Source organism: Thamnophis sirtalis, unplaced genomic scaffold (genome assembly GCF_051295495.1).
Source record: "Thamnophis sirtalis isolate CommonGarterSnake01/CBP01778 unplaced genomic scaffold, rThaSir2_p1.2 scaffold_3, whole genome shotgun sequence".
Classification (NCBI taxonomy): Eukaryota; Metazoa; Chordata; class Lepidosauria; order Squamata; family Natricidae; genus Thamnophis; species Thamnophis sirtalis.
In genome coordinates, this window is record NW_028261383.1 from 167,065,746 (window position 1) to 167,083,499 (window position 17,754).

The 17,754-nt window shown below is 46.7% G+C and overlaps 1 protein-coding gene across 1 annotated transcript; it reads left to right on the forward strand.

The window, feature by feature from the left end:
- Positions 1-7,037: 7,037 nt before the first annotated feature.
- Positions 7,038-16,968, forward strand: PIM2 (Pim-2 proto-oncogene, serine/threonine kinase). The gene is made up of 6 exons (XM_087710785.1): positions 7,038-7,330; positions 11,824-11,930; positions 12,584-12,634; positions 13,835-14,207; positions 15,030-15,206; positions 16,320-16,968. The coding sequence occupies exons 1-6, from the start codon at positions 7,291-7,293 to the stop codon at positions 16,484-16,486; spliced, it is 915 nt and encodes a 304-aa protein (XP_087566911.1). The 5' UTR covers positions 7,038-7,290; the 3' UTR covers positions 16,487-16,968.
- The last annotated feature ends 786 nt before the right edge of the window (positions 16,969-17,754 follow it).

Sequence of the window (17,754 nt, forward strand, 5' to 3'; positions counted from 1 at the left end):
CATTGGAAAAAATGGAATGAGCAAATGCAACAGCAATGGCCTATTACTACTGAAGACATGCGCGGCTCACGATCTAATCATCACCAATACCATCTTTCGCCTGCCCACTCGCTAAAAAATGTCCTGGATGTACCCATGCTCCAAACACTGGCATCTTATTGATTATGTCATTGTGCAGAGGAAAGACAGAGAGGATGTAAGGATGACCAAGGCCATGCCGAGCACTAACTGTTGGACTGACCATAGACACATCATCTCCAAATTAAGCTTTCCCATCAAGCCAAAGAGACGTCCACAGGGAAACAAAGCTACGATGAAACGGATCAACGTCAGTAAACAGAGGAAACCCAACACAGCAGCTACACTAGCAGAAGATTTTGACAAGCAACTCTCAGAGCTGCAATTAGAGGGAAATGCTGAGAAGGACTGGGAACGCTTTCGGGATATTGTGCACTCTTCGGCACTAGGACAATACTCTTACTAGACCAACTCTAGGTATTAAGAAGTAAGCTTTTAAGAACCTGATCTCTCCATCAGTCCACTGGATACCCTTCATCAATGTGGTCACTTCCAATAATTCCCAACCATCGCAGTGATATGAAATAACCTAGAGGTCACAGTTTAGGGAAGGAGGATATCGTGACCCGTCAAAACCGCGGTCCACAAAAGCGCGATCGACGAAAGCGCGCATTTGACGTCATCACAGCGCGACGAAAAAAATTAAAAATTGAAATAAAAATAAAATTAAAGCAAGCCGATTCACATAAAGGTAAGGGTTAGGGTTAGGGTTAGAGCATTAGGGTTACGTTTAGCGTTACGTTAAAGGTTAGCGTTAGGTTTAGCGTTAGGTTAAGGGTTAGGTTTAGGGTTAGATTTAGGCTTAGGTTAAGGGTTAGGTTTAGGGTTAGGTTTAGGGTTAGGTTTGGGGGGGTTAGGGTAAGGTTTTCGCTTTATTTTTACATTTTTCGATCACAGCGCGATGTTTTCGTCACGCTGTGATGACGTCAAATGCGCGCTTTCGTCGACCGCGATTTTGTCGTCCGCGGTTTTGTGGTGGAACCGGAGGATATATCCAAGATTTATACTACACCTGGGGGGATGGATTCCCACCCTACAAGGCAGGACAAGAACAAATAAAGGTGTAAGGTAGCCTTGAGCTTAATCTTTCCTTTTAATTGATGCTGTAAATTAAATCTAAGTGATATTTCCCCCTATATGTAGCCCTTTCTATAAAAATATAATAACGACAATTTGGACAGTTTTTAAGGTACTTTGTGGGCCCTACTCAAAGCTTTGGGTGGGGGTCTTGTGTGCCTTAAGATTGGGTCATTCTATGCTGCCCTCAAAGCATCTCAGAAGCAGCCTTGATGCAGACATGGAAGTCTGGGTGGTAGTAAACACAGAATCCTCCCTTTATGGCATCTGAGTCCACACAGAATGCTAAACCAAATCACAAGATCATTTAGCACACGGGTCTCCCACCTTGGCAACTTGTTAAGACTGGTGGACTTCAACTCCCAGAATTCCTCAGCCAGCTGGCTGAGGAACTCTGGGAGTTGAAGTCCACCAGTCTTAACAAGTTGCCAAGGTTGGAGAACCTAATTTAGCACAAAGCGTGAACCAGGTAGTTACCACCAATTAGCTGACTCTTTAAGAAGTGCTGCTGTCGTTGTCCTGCCACGGAAGGACCCTGCTGTTCTCCTGCTGTGAATAGGCCTGGATTGAGCACAGCATGTTACCCCCCCCCCCTCATGAATAAGAGCAAAGTCGGTTCAAGGAGTAGTTGTGAATCCGTACCCAACTAGTGGAGGGGAAAGTTGAGGCCAGAGCAGACGCAGCAAAGGCTCCACTTCCCTCCACATGTGCCTCTCAGTAAGGCCTCCTGCCTCAGACAGAAGCTGACGTTGAGCTGGGACCTTGTTCTTCAGGCTCGGCTACCCACAGGGGCAAGCCAATGACTTCAGTGCAAGGAATCCTGTTGGGCTTGCTTTGCAGTAGGATCCACACCGAGGAGCAATGGGTCCTTCCCAAGCCTTTTCCTCATGCCTTCCATCCACCCCAGGAAAAAAGACAGGCAGGATTGAGAAACTTGCTCTTCAGACCTACAGCTGTGGGGCTTGCCCAGAAAATGTCAAGCAAGGAATTTTCAACAGGTATGAGGAATTGATTTCCCTCCTGCTCTTGCCGTTGACGTGGAGAGAAGGACCAAAGCTGCAACTCCAACCTGTTAAGGAGGCTGACCTCTTGTTTCCCAGGGCTTAAGCTTTTGAGACCGGGGATTTCCCTCCATTTCTCTCAGGTTTGTCTGAAGTATTAATCTATGGGGCCGGTCTGCATTTGCACGCAGTGGTTTAAATTTCTTTTTAAATTGCAAAGTAAGCTTGCAAAGTAAGCTTTCGTTCCTCAACCCTAATAGCGTTTGAAAGACGCCGATGAGAGTGGTGACAGAAATAGGATCAAAGTGGTGATATTGTTTACATAAACAAAGGTTAGATTTGTCTAGTGCTATCCCAGTGACGTGATGCTGGCTGGGGGATTCTGGGAGCTGGAAGTCCATGCATCTTAACAGTTTCTAAGGTTGAGAAACACTGGACTAGGGAATGTTAGAGCCGAGGTGGCGCAGTGGTTAAATGCAGCACTGCAGGCTACTTCAGCTGACTGCAGTTCTGCAGTTCAGCTGTTCAAATCTCACCGGCTCAGGGTTGACTCAGCCTTCCATCCTTCCGAGGTGGGTAAAATGAGGACCCGGATTGTTGTTGGGGGCAATATGCTGACTCTGTAAACCGCTTAGAGAGGGCTGAAAGCCCTATGAAGTGGTATATAAGTCTAACTGCTAACTGCTATGTTTGGCAAGCAAAAGGTGGAAGGCAAAAGCAATTTTGGCATGCAACTCAAAACAACAACATGCAAGATTTCAGCATCAAATTAATTCCCGGCCAGAATGTTTTTTTTAAAAAACCCGAAGTTTATATCTGCACGAGTAATAGAGATTAATTGTGGCAGATAAAGAGTAAAAAACAAGAAGATATAAATCACCCAGAATTTCTGGGTGTTGGGTAGTATATAAATTTTAAGTTGTTCTATCAGGTGATATGGCTAGATTCACAAACCCATTTTAATCTGTGATGTAGTTAAGATTGAACATGTGTGAATCCAACCAAATTGCGAATTCGTAAGTATGCTGATGGTCACATTGGTAAGTTCAGGTAGTCCTCAACTTACAACGGTTCATTTAGTGACCGTTCAAAGTTACGACAGCACTGAAAAAAGTGACTTAAGACAGTTTTTCACACAACCATTGCAGCATCCATCTATGACCATGTGATCAAAATTCAGATGCTCAGCAACTGACTCGTAGTTACGACGGTTGCAGTGTCCCGGGATCATGTGATTGCCCTTTGTGACCTCCTGACATGAAAAGTCAATGGGGGAAGCCAGATCCGCTTATCAACCATGTTTCTAACTTAAAAACTGCAGTGTTTCACTTAACAGCTGGGAGGAAAGGTCATAAAGCCGGGCAAAATTCACTTAATTGTTTTGCTTACCAACAGAAATTTTGGACTCAATTATGGTTGTAAGTCGAGGGCTACCCGTACTGAGCAATGTGTCTTTTAACTGGGATGGTTGGTTTGAACAAAAACCTTTGCTAGGAGATTAGAAGTATTGACAAAACACAAATACATTCTTTTTGGTATAGAACAGGGATATCAAACTTGATTTCATTGAGGGCCACATCAGGGTTGTGTTTGGCCTGGGGGGGCAGAGTGGGCATGGCCTGCTCGATGGTTCCACCACAAAACCGCGGTAAACTAAAGCATGTGTGACTAAAGCGCGGTGACAAAACCGCACTGTCAAAACCGCGCGACAACAGCGTGCTGACAACAGCGCGCCAACAGAAGAGCGCTGTAACGTAACCCTAAAAATATCCCTAAACCTAACACTAAACCTAACACTAAACCTTACCTTAAGTTAAATCGCACCTCTGTCAGCGCGCTGTTGTCGGCACGCTGTTGTGGGCGCACTTTTGACATCGCGGTTTTAGCGCCGCGGTGTTGTCAGCACGCTTTAGTCTACCGCGATTATGTCGTGCCACGCTGCTCGATACCATTCATGTCAGGAGTGCCTGTGGAAGCCCGAGTGCTCTGATAACGACCCACCCAAGCTCTGTTTTCACTGGCAGAGGGCTGCAGGAGACCATCACAGCCGGAAATGGAGCTTGGGGGCGTGTCTTCACTGACAGAGGCACCGCAGGCTGGTCCCTCACTGTTCCCAGGATGGCCCTGTGGGCCAGATCTAAGCAGCCTATGGGCCGGGTCTGGCCCCCAGGTCTTGAGTTTGACACCCCTGGTCTACAAGCACCAGGTCTCCTCCCAAGCTGGTCCCCATTTTATATGTTGGCTTCTCACGTCTATTAATGATCTTGCTAGACCATTTTCACCCTAGCAAGTTAAAATAGCTGTAGTGTATTTTATTTTATTTATTTTTTTTATTTATTTATTTATTTATTTATTTATTTATTTATTTATTTATTTATTTATTTATTTATTTATTTATTTATTTATTTATTTATTTATTTATTTATTTATTTATTTATTTATTAGACTTATATACCACTTCATAGGGCTTTCACCCTCTCTAAGCGGTTTACAAATTTTTTTAGCAAATTGAGTCAGGAACTTGCCCCCACAGTCCGGGTCCTCATTTCACCCACCTCAGAAGGATGGAAGGCTGAGTCGACCTTGAGCCGGTGAGATTTGAACCGCTGAACTGTAGATCACAGTCAGCTAAAGTGGCCTGCAGTACTGCACCCTAACCACTGCACCACCTCTGCTCCTAGTACAGTATTACAAACTTTCTCTCTTCCATCTTTAAGAGAATATCCATCTCCCTTAAAGAGTGAAGGTGCATCATATTATTTCACTCAGGAAGCCTACTTTCTTGTGTCTCTGTGTGTGAGAGAGACAGACAGACAGACACAGAAACAGAGACACAGAGACAAACCACAGATGAACCACACCAGTCACAGAGAAGACAGACATTGTCATGTTTACAGTGGCTTAGGAGTTCAAAATGGCTTTTTAAACATTTTCCCAGCCTATTTTGGATGCTCTGGTCAAGTTTTTGGAACCTCAGAAAGATCCCAGTACCTGCCTGACTCACTACCCACCGATCCTATCAAGGATATCAACCTTTCTGTAGAACTAATTACCCATTGGTGACCGGATTAGTAAATAGAGTGAGGCTGGATTTTTAATACTGGATTTTTTTTCTTCTTCTTTAATTACATAAACCCCATAACAATCCTTAAAGACACCATTCACAAGTTTCCCACTTCAAATGCGTAAAAAACTGTGGAACTTCTTTTCAGCCATTGTGGCCAGAGGAAGTTAGAGAGTCAGAAAGGGAGACAAGCAGCATTTAATGGTAAATAACCATTATAAGCAGGGACGTGGCGGCTCAGTGACTAAGACGCTGAGCTTGTCACTCGAAAGGTCGGCAGTTCAGCAGTTCGAATCCCGAGTGCTGTGTAACAGGGTGAGCTCCCGTTACTTGTCCCAGCTTCTGCCAACCTAGCAGTTCGAAAGCATGTAAAAATGCAAGTAGAATAATAGAGACCACCTTTGGTGGGAAGCAGTGGTGGGATTCAGCCAGTTCACACCTATTCGGGAGAATCTGTTGGTAACTTTCTAAGTAGTTAGAGAACCGATTGTTGGAAGAAATCTCCTTTTGTTTTTTTCCCACTTTACAGGGCTAATCCTGTAAGGAAGGCAGGAAGGAAACATTCTGGTGTTGTTTCTAGCCTAATCTTTATTGCCCTGCTTACAGAAACTGCCTCTCCGGTTAACCCTTATTACATTGTCACAGCTAAGGCGAAGCGCCCATCGACCTGAGTGACCTTGAGTTGGCCACGCCCACCCAGTCACATGACCACCAAGCCACGTCTACCCAGCTGGTCATTAGGGTAGAGAACCGGTTGTTAAATTATTTGAATCCCACCACTGGTGGGAAGGTAACAGCATTCTGCGCGCCTTCGGCGTTTAGTCTTTCCAGCCACATGACCATGGAGACGTCTTCAGACAGTGCTGGCTTTTTGGCTTTGAAATGGAGATGAGCACAGCCCCCTAGAGTTGGGAACGACTAGCACATATGTGGGAGAGGAACCTTTACCTTTAACCATTATAAGGGCATCAGCATCATAATCTGAGCCATGATTTATCCACTGCAAGACCGTGACCCGTCAAAACCACGGAGGACAAAATCGCGCTCGACGAAAGCGCGCATGTGACGTCATCACAGCGCGACGAAAAAAATTAAAAGGTTAAGGGTTAGGTTTAGGGTTAGGTTTAGGGTTAGGTTTGGGGGGGTTAGGGTAAGGTTTTAGCTTTATTTTTACATTTTTCGATCACAGCGCGATGTTTTCGTCGCGCTGTGATGACGTCAAATGCGCGCTTTCGTCGAGCGCAATTTTGTCCTCCGCGATTTTGTGGTGGAACCCTGAAAGACACTTTCTATCAAGTGGGATCCATCCTCAATCCACCTGGCATCAGTTCTTCTTGTTATGGGACCAGCCCATTTCCATTTCAATTCCTTTACTCTTTTTTGATGGTACAAGAGAGTAATAACGGACCTACTACTGATTCTTGGTTCAGAGTTGCAACCAGCGACCCTTTTCATTGATACCACTACAGTCCCATGGAAAAGGGAAGCCCAGCCCTCTCCTTTTCCGCTTCCAACGAATAACTGAAATTCCGAGGAACTCAGCTGACTTTGGAGTAAAGGGTGCGGACTGTTGTTCCCTAGAAACAGCCAGGAAGGCGGGCGCAGCTCCGTTTCCACAACGTAACCGCTTTACGTTTATTTTTATTTTCATTCGAGCCCATTGCGCAAGATCTTTCCAGGACACGGGCGGGGACTTCCCTGAACTCCGTTTCTTCCTCCCTCCCTCTTTTGCATACTTGCAGGTGGGTGGGCGGGGCGATGCAAATGCGCTCCGTTCCCTGATAGGCCAGAGCGCGGCAGGGAATGGAACGCTTCGGGATGTTCGCTGGGGGTGGAAAGAGAAGCGCCTAGACACGAAAGCGGAGAGGGACGCGCGTTATTTGGCGGACGCCGAAACTCCGCCGATTTGCCGGGCAGAGGATTTCATTTCTCTCCATTTGTTGTTTTTGATTAACAATGCCGGGGCAGGGAGCTCGCTAAAGCTGGGCTTAAGAAAAAGCCCCGCTCCGCTCTCTCTTCTCGCTCCTGGATCGGCCCCCGGGGATTTACCTGGCCGCGTCGGTGACGAGGATGATCCCACAACGCAGCGAAGTCGCTTGGAGTCCGGCAGGTGAGCTGGGAATCTTCGCTTCGCTTCCGCGGGCGCCCTCGCCAAACCCTTTCAACCTGACGACGGGACGGATCCGTTTCTCTGGGCTCTTTAAGCGAGACACCGACCCGAATAGAACCGTAAACGGGGTCAAAACGGGCCGGATTGGCGCGACGCGCTAAAACGAACCGATGCAAAGACTAAATTTTCTAATGTACATGCAGGTCCGCGTGTTGAGTGTTTGGACCCAGATTGTGTCGTTAATCCGAAGGCATCGCGCCCTTTTTAAAAAAAAAATTTTTTTTTTTTGCACCTTTGCGGATTAATTAAAAAAAAAAAAAACTTTAGAAGCGGGGTGGGAAGCGGGACGGTTTCCAAATCAATTGCTACCTCGGGGTACCTTTAGCAATAGCAATAGCAATAGCAGTTAGACTTATATACCGCTTCATAGGGCTTTCAGCCCTCTCTAAGTGGTTTACAGAGTCAGCATATTGCCCCCAACAACAATCCGGGTCCTCATTTTACCCACCTCGGAAGGATGGAAGGCTGAGTCAATCCTGAGCCGGTGAGATTTGAACAGCCGAACTGCAGAACTGCAGTCAGCTGAAGTAGCCTGCAGTGCTGCATTGAACCACTGTGCCACCTCGGCTCTTTGACTGACTGCAGCCGGGAGGGTTCTCCGATTAAAACCCTGCTCCCCCTCCACGCACCATCCCGCTCAAGCTTTTCAGCAAATGTGCCAGGGGACCATTGCCAATCTTGGCTTCTGGGTCCCTAAATTACACATTCAGCTTGCTTTTAAATGAGCGCGCCCCAAGGAGACCGCTCTCGACGTAGCACCTCTCGGTACTCTTGTATACCGCCTGGGAATGGACCTGTGCAAAGCATTTAGGAGAGCTTTGTTTAAAACAACAACAACAACACGGTTTTTAAAAACCACGGTTGTCTCTAAACACAGTGGTCTCCAACCTTGGCCACTTTAAGACTTGTGGACTTCAACTCCCAGAGTTCCTCAGCCAGCTTTGCTGGCTGAGGAACTCTGGGAGTTGAAGTCCACAAGTCTTAAAGTGGCCAAGGTTGGAGACCACTGGTCTAACAAACGGTTTCTTTGCGGGAATGACACCTGGTTGTGCTTTGAAAAGAGGCAATGTCTGGATTGAGAGAGAAATTGTAACAAGCAAGTCACAAAACTCCGTGAACAGTAAAGATTTGGGGCTTCTTTTCCCTTCCTAGGGCGGGTTGTATCGGGACTCGAGGAGCTGCACCTGTTGCAGCTCTTCTCGCAAGCTTCGACGGCTCACACGTACACGGGTACGCTCTCTGTTTCTCTATCACCTCTAATACTATGGGTGTGTAACGACCTGATGTTCAGGGATCCGTGCTTGTACACTCAGAGGACCCGGTCAGGTGGGGCGACGAGCGAAACTTTCGCTCTGCCCAACCGCTCGGGATCGTTTCGCGGGAAGCGGGCAGCCGCGGCTCAGGGCTGCCCTCTGCTGGCGGAAGGACGCGCGTGCGAGTCGGTGCCCATCCCTTCGGAGAATGAGCTCGCTCGGTCCTACGATGCTGAGTTTAAGTTTCCTTTTCCAATTGGAAAGCCAAGACTTGGCGGATGGATCTTTTGAGAATCCCTGCTTTGCTTCTCAAGTTTGGCTAGAGCAGGGGTGTCCAGATTTGGGAACTTTAAGACTTGTGGACTTCAACTCCCAGAATTCCCCAGCAGCTGGCTGGGGAATTCTGGGAGTTGAAGTCCACAAGTCTTAAAAGTTCCCAAGTTTGGACAGCCCTGCTCTAGAGAAAGGGGCAAGATCCAGACTCCCTCCAAGCAGGTTTTCAGACTCCCACCACAGTCCTACTTCATTCCATCTAGTCATTTGTTTATTTCTTCCCAACTATCTGGTATTTCCCTTGCATTCTGTTCTCTCCCAACTATTCTCCTTCCCTCCGTTTAGGAATCTTTCCCTCCTCCTAAAGTTCTCATTCAAATCCGAGAGAGCTTCCCAGCCCCTTCTAGTAATCAGATTAAGTGAACCATCAGGTAAATTTTTGTGGGCTATTAACTGTCAAGCTGCCACACAAAGGACTGGTGGTTAAACAGAAGTAACTCATTTACAAGACTATCTGTGGTTTAGGATATAGAGTAAATAGCAGAAGTGTTGTTGTTGTTGTTCCTGTTGTTGTTGTTGTTAGGGAAGATTGCCAATTCACTCTTGTGTCTTTAGTACAATACTAGGAAGAATAGAGGTCTACTGTTAGGAGAAAAGGGCAGCCTGGATTGTGGGTTCTACCACAAAACCGTGGACGACAAAATCGCGGTCGACGAAAGCGCGTATGTGACGTCATCACAGCGCGACGGAAAAGATCGAAAAATGTAAAAATAAAGCGAAAACCTTACCCTAACCCCCCCAAACCTAACCCTAAACCTAACGCTTAACCTAACCCTAAACCTAACCCTAAACCTAACCCTTAACGTAACGAAAAACCTAACGCTAACCCTTAACCTAACGCTAAACGTAACGCTAATGCTCTAACCCTAACCCTTAACCTAACCCTTACCTTTATGTGAATCGGCTTGCTGTAATTTAATTTTTATTTCAATTTTTTGATCTTTTTCGTCGCGTTGTGATGACGTCACATACGCGATTTCGTCGACCGCGGTTTTGTGGAACGCGGTTTTGATGGGTCACGGGATTGTGTATGTGGATTTAAATGTGGGTTTGTAAATATCAGCCCACAGTAAGGGGTGTTTGACCGAAAGGTCTACCTTATGGGACTTGGATCATAAACAGAAGCATCTCTCTCTTTGCTTTGAGTCATCGCTGACTTCTGGCAAACTGTCTGGTACAGTCCCTGAGGTTTTCTTTGCGGAGTTTTTATAAGTGGCTCACCCTTGCTTTCTTCCAAGGGCTGAGAGAGAGAGGGAGAGAGAGTGGCTGGCCCAATGTTACCCAGTTGGCTTTGTGCCCAAGGCAGGATAGAAGCAAAGTAACAACAGGTGCAACCTTCTCCCTTCTCTGTATTTGCCTTACTAGAGAAAGCGTCATTCATAGTCATTCACAGACTTGTTCCTGTTAGACAGCTGTTACAGACAGAGGATTACCCCTGACATAAAAGAGGGAACTTCCACTCACTGCAAGAGATGTATAAATAGTAAGAGTCAGACCCATGATATCCTGACCCGGGAGTTCCTCTCTCCACCCAGATTGTTTGTACTAGAGCTGAGTTCAGAGAGATTGCCCTGCTCTCTGTCAACTCTACAGAGTTGGTTCCCGGAAGGAGGGGCTGAGTCCAGATGCCACATCTGTGAGTCACCTGAAGCTTTGCCACCACCTCATTTCCCTACATTGAAGTGATCCAAGGGTAACAACAAAAAAATAACCTGAGAAAACACATTTGAAAGCTCATTTCAACACTCCCAAAATGAACAGAATGTCTTCAGAGCCCAGCTGCTCTGGTTTCTCCCCATCAACAAACTGGATGAGACTGGGTGAGATTCCAGGCGCAAAAAGCAGTGCTTCTGGGGGCTGGGGGCTGCTCCTGCAATGCTGTCCTAAGGGGGGGTGAATACCAAATTACCGCTGTCTTGAAAGACTGAGTGGCATCCCTGCCCTGTGAAGCTCCTTTGCCCCTTCTCCTAAAGCAGGATAAAATGTGAATTAAAATATAGAAGTCAGACGTGGCAGAAGGGAGAGAGAAAAGCCTGCTTGTAAGTCACGTACAAAGACAGGAAAATGTCATCAGCCTTAAACCACAGAAGTCCAGTAAAGGTTCCAGTAAATGTCCTTATGTCAAAAGCCCAAAGTCCGTGTTCCGCTGCCTTTGAGAATGTATAAGAATGTGTGCTTCAATGATGAAGGTGGTTCAGAACTTGCAATACTAGTCTTTGGCTAGTTTTCTGAACCTGGCTGCTAATAAATTTCTCCTTGCATCCCGAGACCGTGACCCGTCAAAACCGCGGTCCACAAAAGCGCGCTTGACGAAAGCGCGTACGTGACGTCATCACAGCGCGACGAAAAAAATTGAAATAAAAATTAAAATTAAAGCAAGCCGATTCACATAAAGGTAAGGGTTAGGGTTAGGGTTAGGTTAAGGGTTAGGGTTAGGTTTAGGGTTACATTAAGCGTTAGGGTTACGTTTAGCGTTAGGTTAAAAGGGTTAGCGTTAGGTTTAGCGTTAGGTTAAGGGTTAGGTTTAGGGTTAGGTTTAGCGTTAGGTTAAGGGTTAGGGTTAGGTTTAGGGTTAGGGTTAGGTTTGGGGGGGGTTAGGGTAAGGTTTTCACTTTAATTTTACATTTACCGCTCACAGCGCGATGTTTTCGTCGCGCTGTGATGACGTCACGTACGCGCTTTCGTCGAGCGCGCTTTTGTCTACCGCGGTTTTGTGGTGGAACCCCCGAGACGTCTAAGCCTGTCATTTTCTGCAACACTTGGAAAGCCTGCCAATGTGTAAAGAGCTTTGCTGATTTATATTGATTTAAAACAAATTTACAAATCCTCTCTCTTGCATTTTTCCAGGCAAGGACAAGGAATCCTTTGAAGTGCTGTACAAGCGAGGCAATTTGCTTGGCAAAGGTGGCTTTGGAACAGTATATGCTGGGCACCGAGTTACCGACGGACTGCAGGTGAGTTGGCCATCCATGCTATGTAGAAGCCAGTGTGGCTCTGCTTTGGATACATTGCAATGTGCTTGGGAATTTGTTTCGGGACGTTAGGATGGCTTCTAGCAATTAGGCTTTGGATTGCTTTTGGCAAATAGTCGTCATTGCTTCCACGAGCACCTTCTGTAACGGGGGATCAGGGAAGTGATAGTTCTACAGAATAAAAAAGCTCTTGCTCTGGGAGGGTTTGGTCGTGACCCGACAAAAGCGCGAACGTCATAAGCTCGCCGACAACACCGCGGCGCTAAAACCACAATGTCAAAAGCGCGCTGACAACAGCGCGCCGACAACAGCGCACCGACAGAAGCGCAATTTAATTTAAGGTAAGGTTTAGGGTTAGGGTTAGGTTTAGGATTAGGTTTAGGGTTCCGTTACAGCGCGCTTCTGTCGGCGCGCTTTTGTCGGCGCACTTTAGGGCTAATTAGTCGCTCATTCATCGTGCGGTTTTGTCACCGCGCTTTAGTCACCGCGGTTTAGTCAGGCGCGCTTTTGTTGTGCGCGCATTTGTGGTGGAACCGGGTTTGGTCTAAGGAAATCTAATTCTGCTTCGCCTCTATGGGTGGGAAGGAAGATGAGTGCTGGAACTCAGATCTCCGTGATTTTTTTTTCCCCAACAGGTTGCAATCAAACACATTGCCAAGAGCAAGATTACCGAGCGGGCTGAATTGGTGAGTTTACAGAATATCAAGGAATATACCTATTCCAACCCTGGTAGAACTTAGAGTGGGAAAACATTATACCTGACCAGAGGCTGGAAGAGAAGAACAAGTGACAGAATGGAAGCCGTGGGTTGGGGCCAGGCTAAAAATCTCCTCCTACCTGCCTGTGCTGCTTTAGGTGTAGCTCCGGGATAAGTAGATTGCATCCTCTCTCTTATCTCACAACACACGTCATAATTTTTATAACACACAATCAGTGGAAGAGTTAGAAAGGCAAAGGAATTTTATCAGGTGTACACAAAAAAGTTAAAAAAAAAACCACTTTGGTAGGTAGAACTTTTCTGACGTGACTTTGTTGAGCATAAACAGGGGGAAGAAGGATGCACTACCTCTCCCTAAGCAGCATCACTGAATCGACTTTCCCACTGTGAGAATTTGGGGGTGCTGGAGGCCTTTTACAATTCTGCATCCTGCTCTGCCTTTTACTCTGGAAAGGCTGGAAATTGTAGTTCTGTGAGAAGTGAGCCAGAAATCTGCAGCATAGATTTTGGGGCACTTGGATACTTTGCAGCAGATTTTGAACAAATGGTGGTCCTCGAGATGATATTAGTTTATAAGGCCCCCTCTTTCCAGCTTTGTGGTCCAGTCACCGTGTCCCATGTTTGCTTCATAAGGCACTATGGTTTTAGCTGTTTAGGACTAATACCTAAAAATAAAACCTGGTTCTAAACAAGGATTATGGAGTAGAATAGGCTCTGAGCAATTTTTTAAACATTTTATTTCAACTTACTGCAATAGGGTCTGTTCAAGAGTATTGCATTAGCAATTCCTAGATTTCTGGCTTAGAAAAAAAAAGTGAGGAATTCCATGAATTGCAGCTCCAATATTTTTGTTGGATATTAACTTGGGGAGGGCTGCTTCCTTTAGTATAAGAGCCGAGGTGGCGCAGTGGTTAAATGCAGCACTGCAGGCCATTTCAGCTGACTGTTATCTGCAGTTCGGCGGTTCTAATCTCACCGGCTCAGGGTTGACTCAGCCTTCCATCCTTCCGAGGTGGGTAAAATGAGGACCCAGATTGTTGTTGGGGGCGATATGCTGACTCTGTAAACCGCTTAGAGAGGGCTGAAAGCCCTAGGAAGCGGTATAGAAGTCTCACTGCTTTTTGTTCCTCGCCCCTCAATTTAAATTTTCCTCTCTATCCCATTTCAGCCCAACGGAACTGTGGCTCCTCTGGAAGTAACCCTGATGAAACTTGTCGGGTCAGGATCTGGGCACCGTGGTGTGATTCGCCTCTTGGACTGGTACGAAACTCCCGATAGCTGCTTCCTGATCCTGGAGCGCCTTGAGCATTGCCAAGATCTCTTTGATTATGTCACAGAGCAGGGACCACTCTCAGAGAACCTTTGCAGACACTTTTTCCAGCAAGTGGTCGAAGCAGTATGCCACTGCCATGCCCAAGGGGTGGTCCATCGGGACATCAAAGATGAGAACATTCTGGTGGATGTGCGCTCCGGCAACCTCAAGCTCATCGACTTCGGGTCTGCAGCCTTGTTGAGGGAGTCAGTCTACACGGATTTTGATGGTGAGTGTCCATCCGGCATTTCTTCTTGAAGAGCCGAGGTGGCGCAGTGGTTAAATGCAGCACTGCAGGCTACTGCTAGATCAGCAGTTCAGCGGTTCAAATCTCACCGGCTCAGGGTTGACTCAGCCTTCCATCCTTCCGAGGTGGGTAAAATGAGGACCCAGATTGTTGGGGGCGATATGCTGACTCTCTGTAAACCGCTTAGAGAGGGCTGAAAGCTCTATGAAGCGGTATATAAGTCTACTGCTATTGCTATTCCAATCTGCTGGTCCCGAGATGAATTGGTTCATAACCTCCTCCAACCTCCAAGCCCAATAGCTGCTCTAAATGATTTCACACAGTAGGTCATGCTAATACAGGACTTTGGGGCAGAGGTCCAGAACATCCTCACAGTGATTGGATAGCCTGGACTGCCTGACCTAATTTGTAGGAGAGGAAGTATTGCTTCAGATTGCTATCTACAAAGGGAAAACTCATAAGAACGTTAAATCCAAGCCTAAACTAAATACATGACTCATTACTCAGTGATGCTAACTAGCTGTGATGGAATGTTGTCCGTATTTACAGCAGGGGAGGAAGTGCATTCCAGAGGAGCAAGAAACATCACAGTTTAGTTGGTTTGGGTGGGAGAAAGAAGGTAAAGATGGTTGCTCCCTAATAGCTCCCAGAATGTATGGTGCAAGTACTCTGCTTTAATTTGGTACGTAGGATTTCTATCTCTAGCGAGGAACAATCAAGTTAGCTGCCTAGAGAATCTGAGCGTGTCTTTCTTGGTTTTTGGAGCCTGACGCAAGCTGTTTCTTTCCCTCGTCTTCTTTTCAGGTACCCGGGTGTACAGTCCACCAGAGTGGGTGGAATTCCAGCAGTACCATGCTCTCCCAGCCACTGTTTGGTCCTTGGGAATCCTGCTGTATGACATGGCATGTGGGGATATCCCATTTGAACGGGATGAGGAAATCATGGCTGCCAAGGTGCAGTTCTGCACTCCCGTCTCTTCTGGTGAGTCCTCTCTAGTGCTTCTTAATTAATTAATTAATGTCCTCCCTTCCCATCTTATCTAAGTGAATTTCTAGGTGGCCAGGATGGATCAGTCCTCCATTCTCAGCTGGGTGGTGGGAGACATCTACTTTCAAATTCAGATGTGATTTTTTTTTATTCAATCTGATCAGAGCTGATTAAGAACTAATAAGGCATCCCAGGCTGCCCCATATTTTTTTATGCAAGGCTGCCACATTTAAGGTCACAGACCTTCCTTTTGGGCTCCCCAACTGGTCACCGATCTGGGACTGGACTTAGAAGAGGCTGTCTGGTGCATTGCATTGGGGCAGCCTTTGAAGAGTATTCGGAGACTTCAACTTGTCCAGAATGCAGCCGCGCGAGCGATTGTGGGTGCACCTCGGTACACCCACATTACACCTATCCTCCGCGAGCTGCACTGGCTACCGATCGGTCTCCGGATACGCTTCAAAGTGCTAGTCGTAACTTATAAAGCCCTTCATGGTATTGGACCTGGGTACTTGAGAGACCGCCTGCTGCCAATTACCTCCCAAAGACCCATCAGATCTCACAGGGTCGGCCTCCTCCGGGTTCCGTCCACCAGCCAATGCCATCTGGCTACTACCCGGGGGAGGGCCTTCTCTGTAGCAGCTCCGGCCCTTTGGAATGAACTCCCCGCGGAGATCCGGACCCTCACCTCTCTCCAGGCCTTCCGGAAAGCCGTCAAAACCTGGCTGTGCCGGCAGGCCTGGGGTTGATGAGTTCCCCTCCCCTCTCGACTGGTATGGCTGTGTGATTTTCATGTATTTTAATTATGTGTACTGTTGTTTATGTTCCCTTTCCCCTTTGAGTTGTTCGCCGCCCTGAGTCCCTCCTGGAGAAGGGTGGCATACAAATAAACCAAATACAATACAATACAATACAGAAAGCCATTGCATTAGTAGAGGGCATATGGAAGGCCCCACCATTTGCATATCCATTTTCTATCTCTTAGGAACTCATTATTCTCTTGGGGACTTTCTATTAAGAGGAAGTAATCCAAGTTTCTCAAGAAGCCAGGTTGCTGAATACCTTCCGAACGGAGAGCTCTTTCTAAAAGCAATTCTTCTTTTCCAGACCTCAAAGACCTCGTCCAGTGGTGTTTGTCTCCAGAGCCTTCCGAACGACCCACATTGGAGCAAGTGCTTTTGCACCCTTGGCTAAAACGCGACCCCCACCTTCATCTTGAAGAAATCCAGAGCTCAGCAACACCCAGGGCTACCGTCTGCAACAGCAGTGGTTGAAGGACCTCGTTTCCTGGCCGTGCCTTTCCCCTCTAAGATGGGGCAGTGGTCCAAGTGGTAGCCACTGGATCTCAAGCAACCGGATTCAGTGACTGGTTGAGGAAATGTAACCTGGTTTTACAGGCTAGTTTTTTTTTTTTTAAGAAACTGAATCATGAGAGGGAACTTGAGCTGGGAGAAGCACATTCATTCATTGACTCAAGCTTAATCTCCTCTCAGTTATCTAGAAGATGTTTCACTTCTGGCTTTGACCAGGAAAGGACATCTCAACAGGTGTAAATACTTGAGTATTATTATTTACAAGGACTCCTGCATATTTTTGGAGAAGAGAATTCTCAGGTGGATTTCTGTTACCCATCCTTCCCAAACTCTTTTCAAGGCTTCTGGCCAAAGGAGAACTGGGATGGGGTGGAGGAGGTGATGTCTGGTTTACATGTTTGGGTGCATAACTTTGACTTATGGATATATGTGTCCTTTTTTTTTTTTTAAAGAAGTATTTAAGGAAGACATCATGCAAAGACCTTAATGTCAAAATCTGAGTGGAAGTGTATTTAATAAAATAGAATTGAATCCTTGTTGCTGTCACCAAGAAGCTCATCAATCTCATTTTCTCATTAAACGTGTCTTTCTGGGGTGGAAGCTAACTCTAAGGGGTGTGGGATCTCAAGAAAAAGCAGTCTCTCTTGCCTGGGCCTGAGGGTGGGGGGATAAAATCATATATCAGTGAAGGGAGGGGTCTTTTTTAAAATGCTCTTTTGAGCTGAAGCTGGGAAACTCACTTGAGAGACCGCCTGCTGCCAATTACCTCCACCAGACCGATTAGATCCCACAGACTAGGCCTCCTCCGAATTCCATCCGCTGGCCAGTGTTGACTGGCGACTACCCAGAGGAGAGCCTTCTCTGTGGCTGCTCCGACCCTCTGGAACGAACTCCCCGTGGAGATTCGAACCCTCACCACCCTCCAGGCCTTCTGCAAAGTCCTTAAAACCTGGCTGTTCCGACAGGCCTGGGGCTAAAGAACCGTGCCCCTATCTCGAATGGTATGATTGTTGCACTTTTAAATTATGTATTGTTTTGTGTTGTTGTCAAATTGTTTGTATCCCCCCTTCCCTTGTTTTGAGTTGTGAGCCGCCCTGAGTCCCCCTCGGGGGGAAATGGGCGGCATACAAATGAAATAAACATAAACAAACATAAACATAATTCAGAGAATTGAAGACCGCACATATCAGGGGTCTCCAACCAGTGCAGCTCACTCAACATGGTGTTAC

Bases quoted from the DNA above. Each gene is read 5' to 3' on its own strand.
- PIM2 (XM_087710785.1), top strand. From the start codon at position 7,291: ATGATCCCACAACGCAGCGAAGTCGCTTGGAGTCCGGCAG. The intron at 12,635-13,834 runs GTGAGTTTACAG...ATCCCATTTCAG, and splicing joins TTACCGAGCGGGCTGAATTG to CCCAACGGAACTGTGGCTCC. The intron at 14,208-15,029 runs GTGAGTGTCCAT...TCTTCTTTTCAG, and splicing joins AGTCTACACGGATTTTGATG to GTACCCGGGTGTACAGTCCA.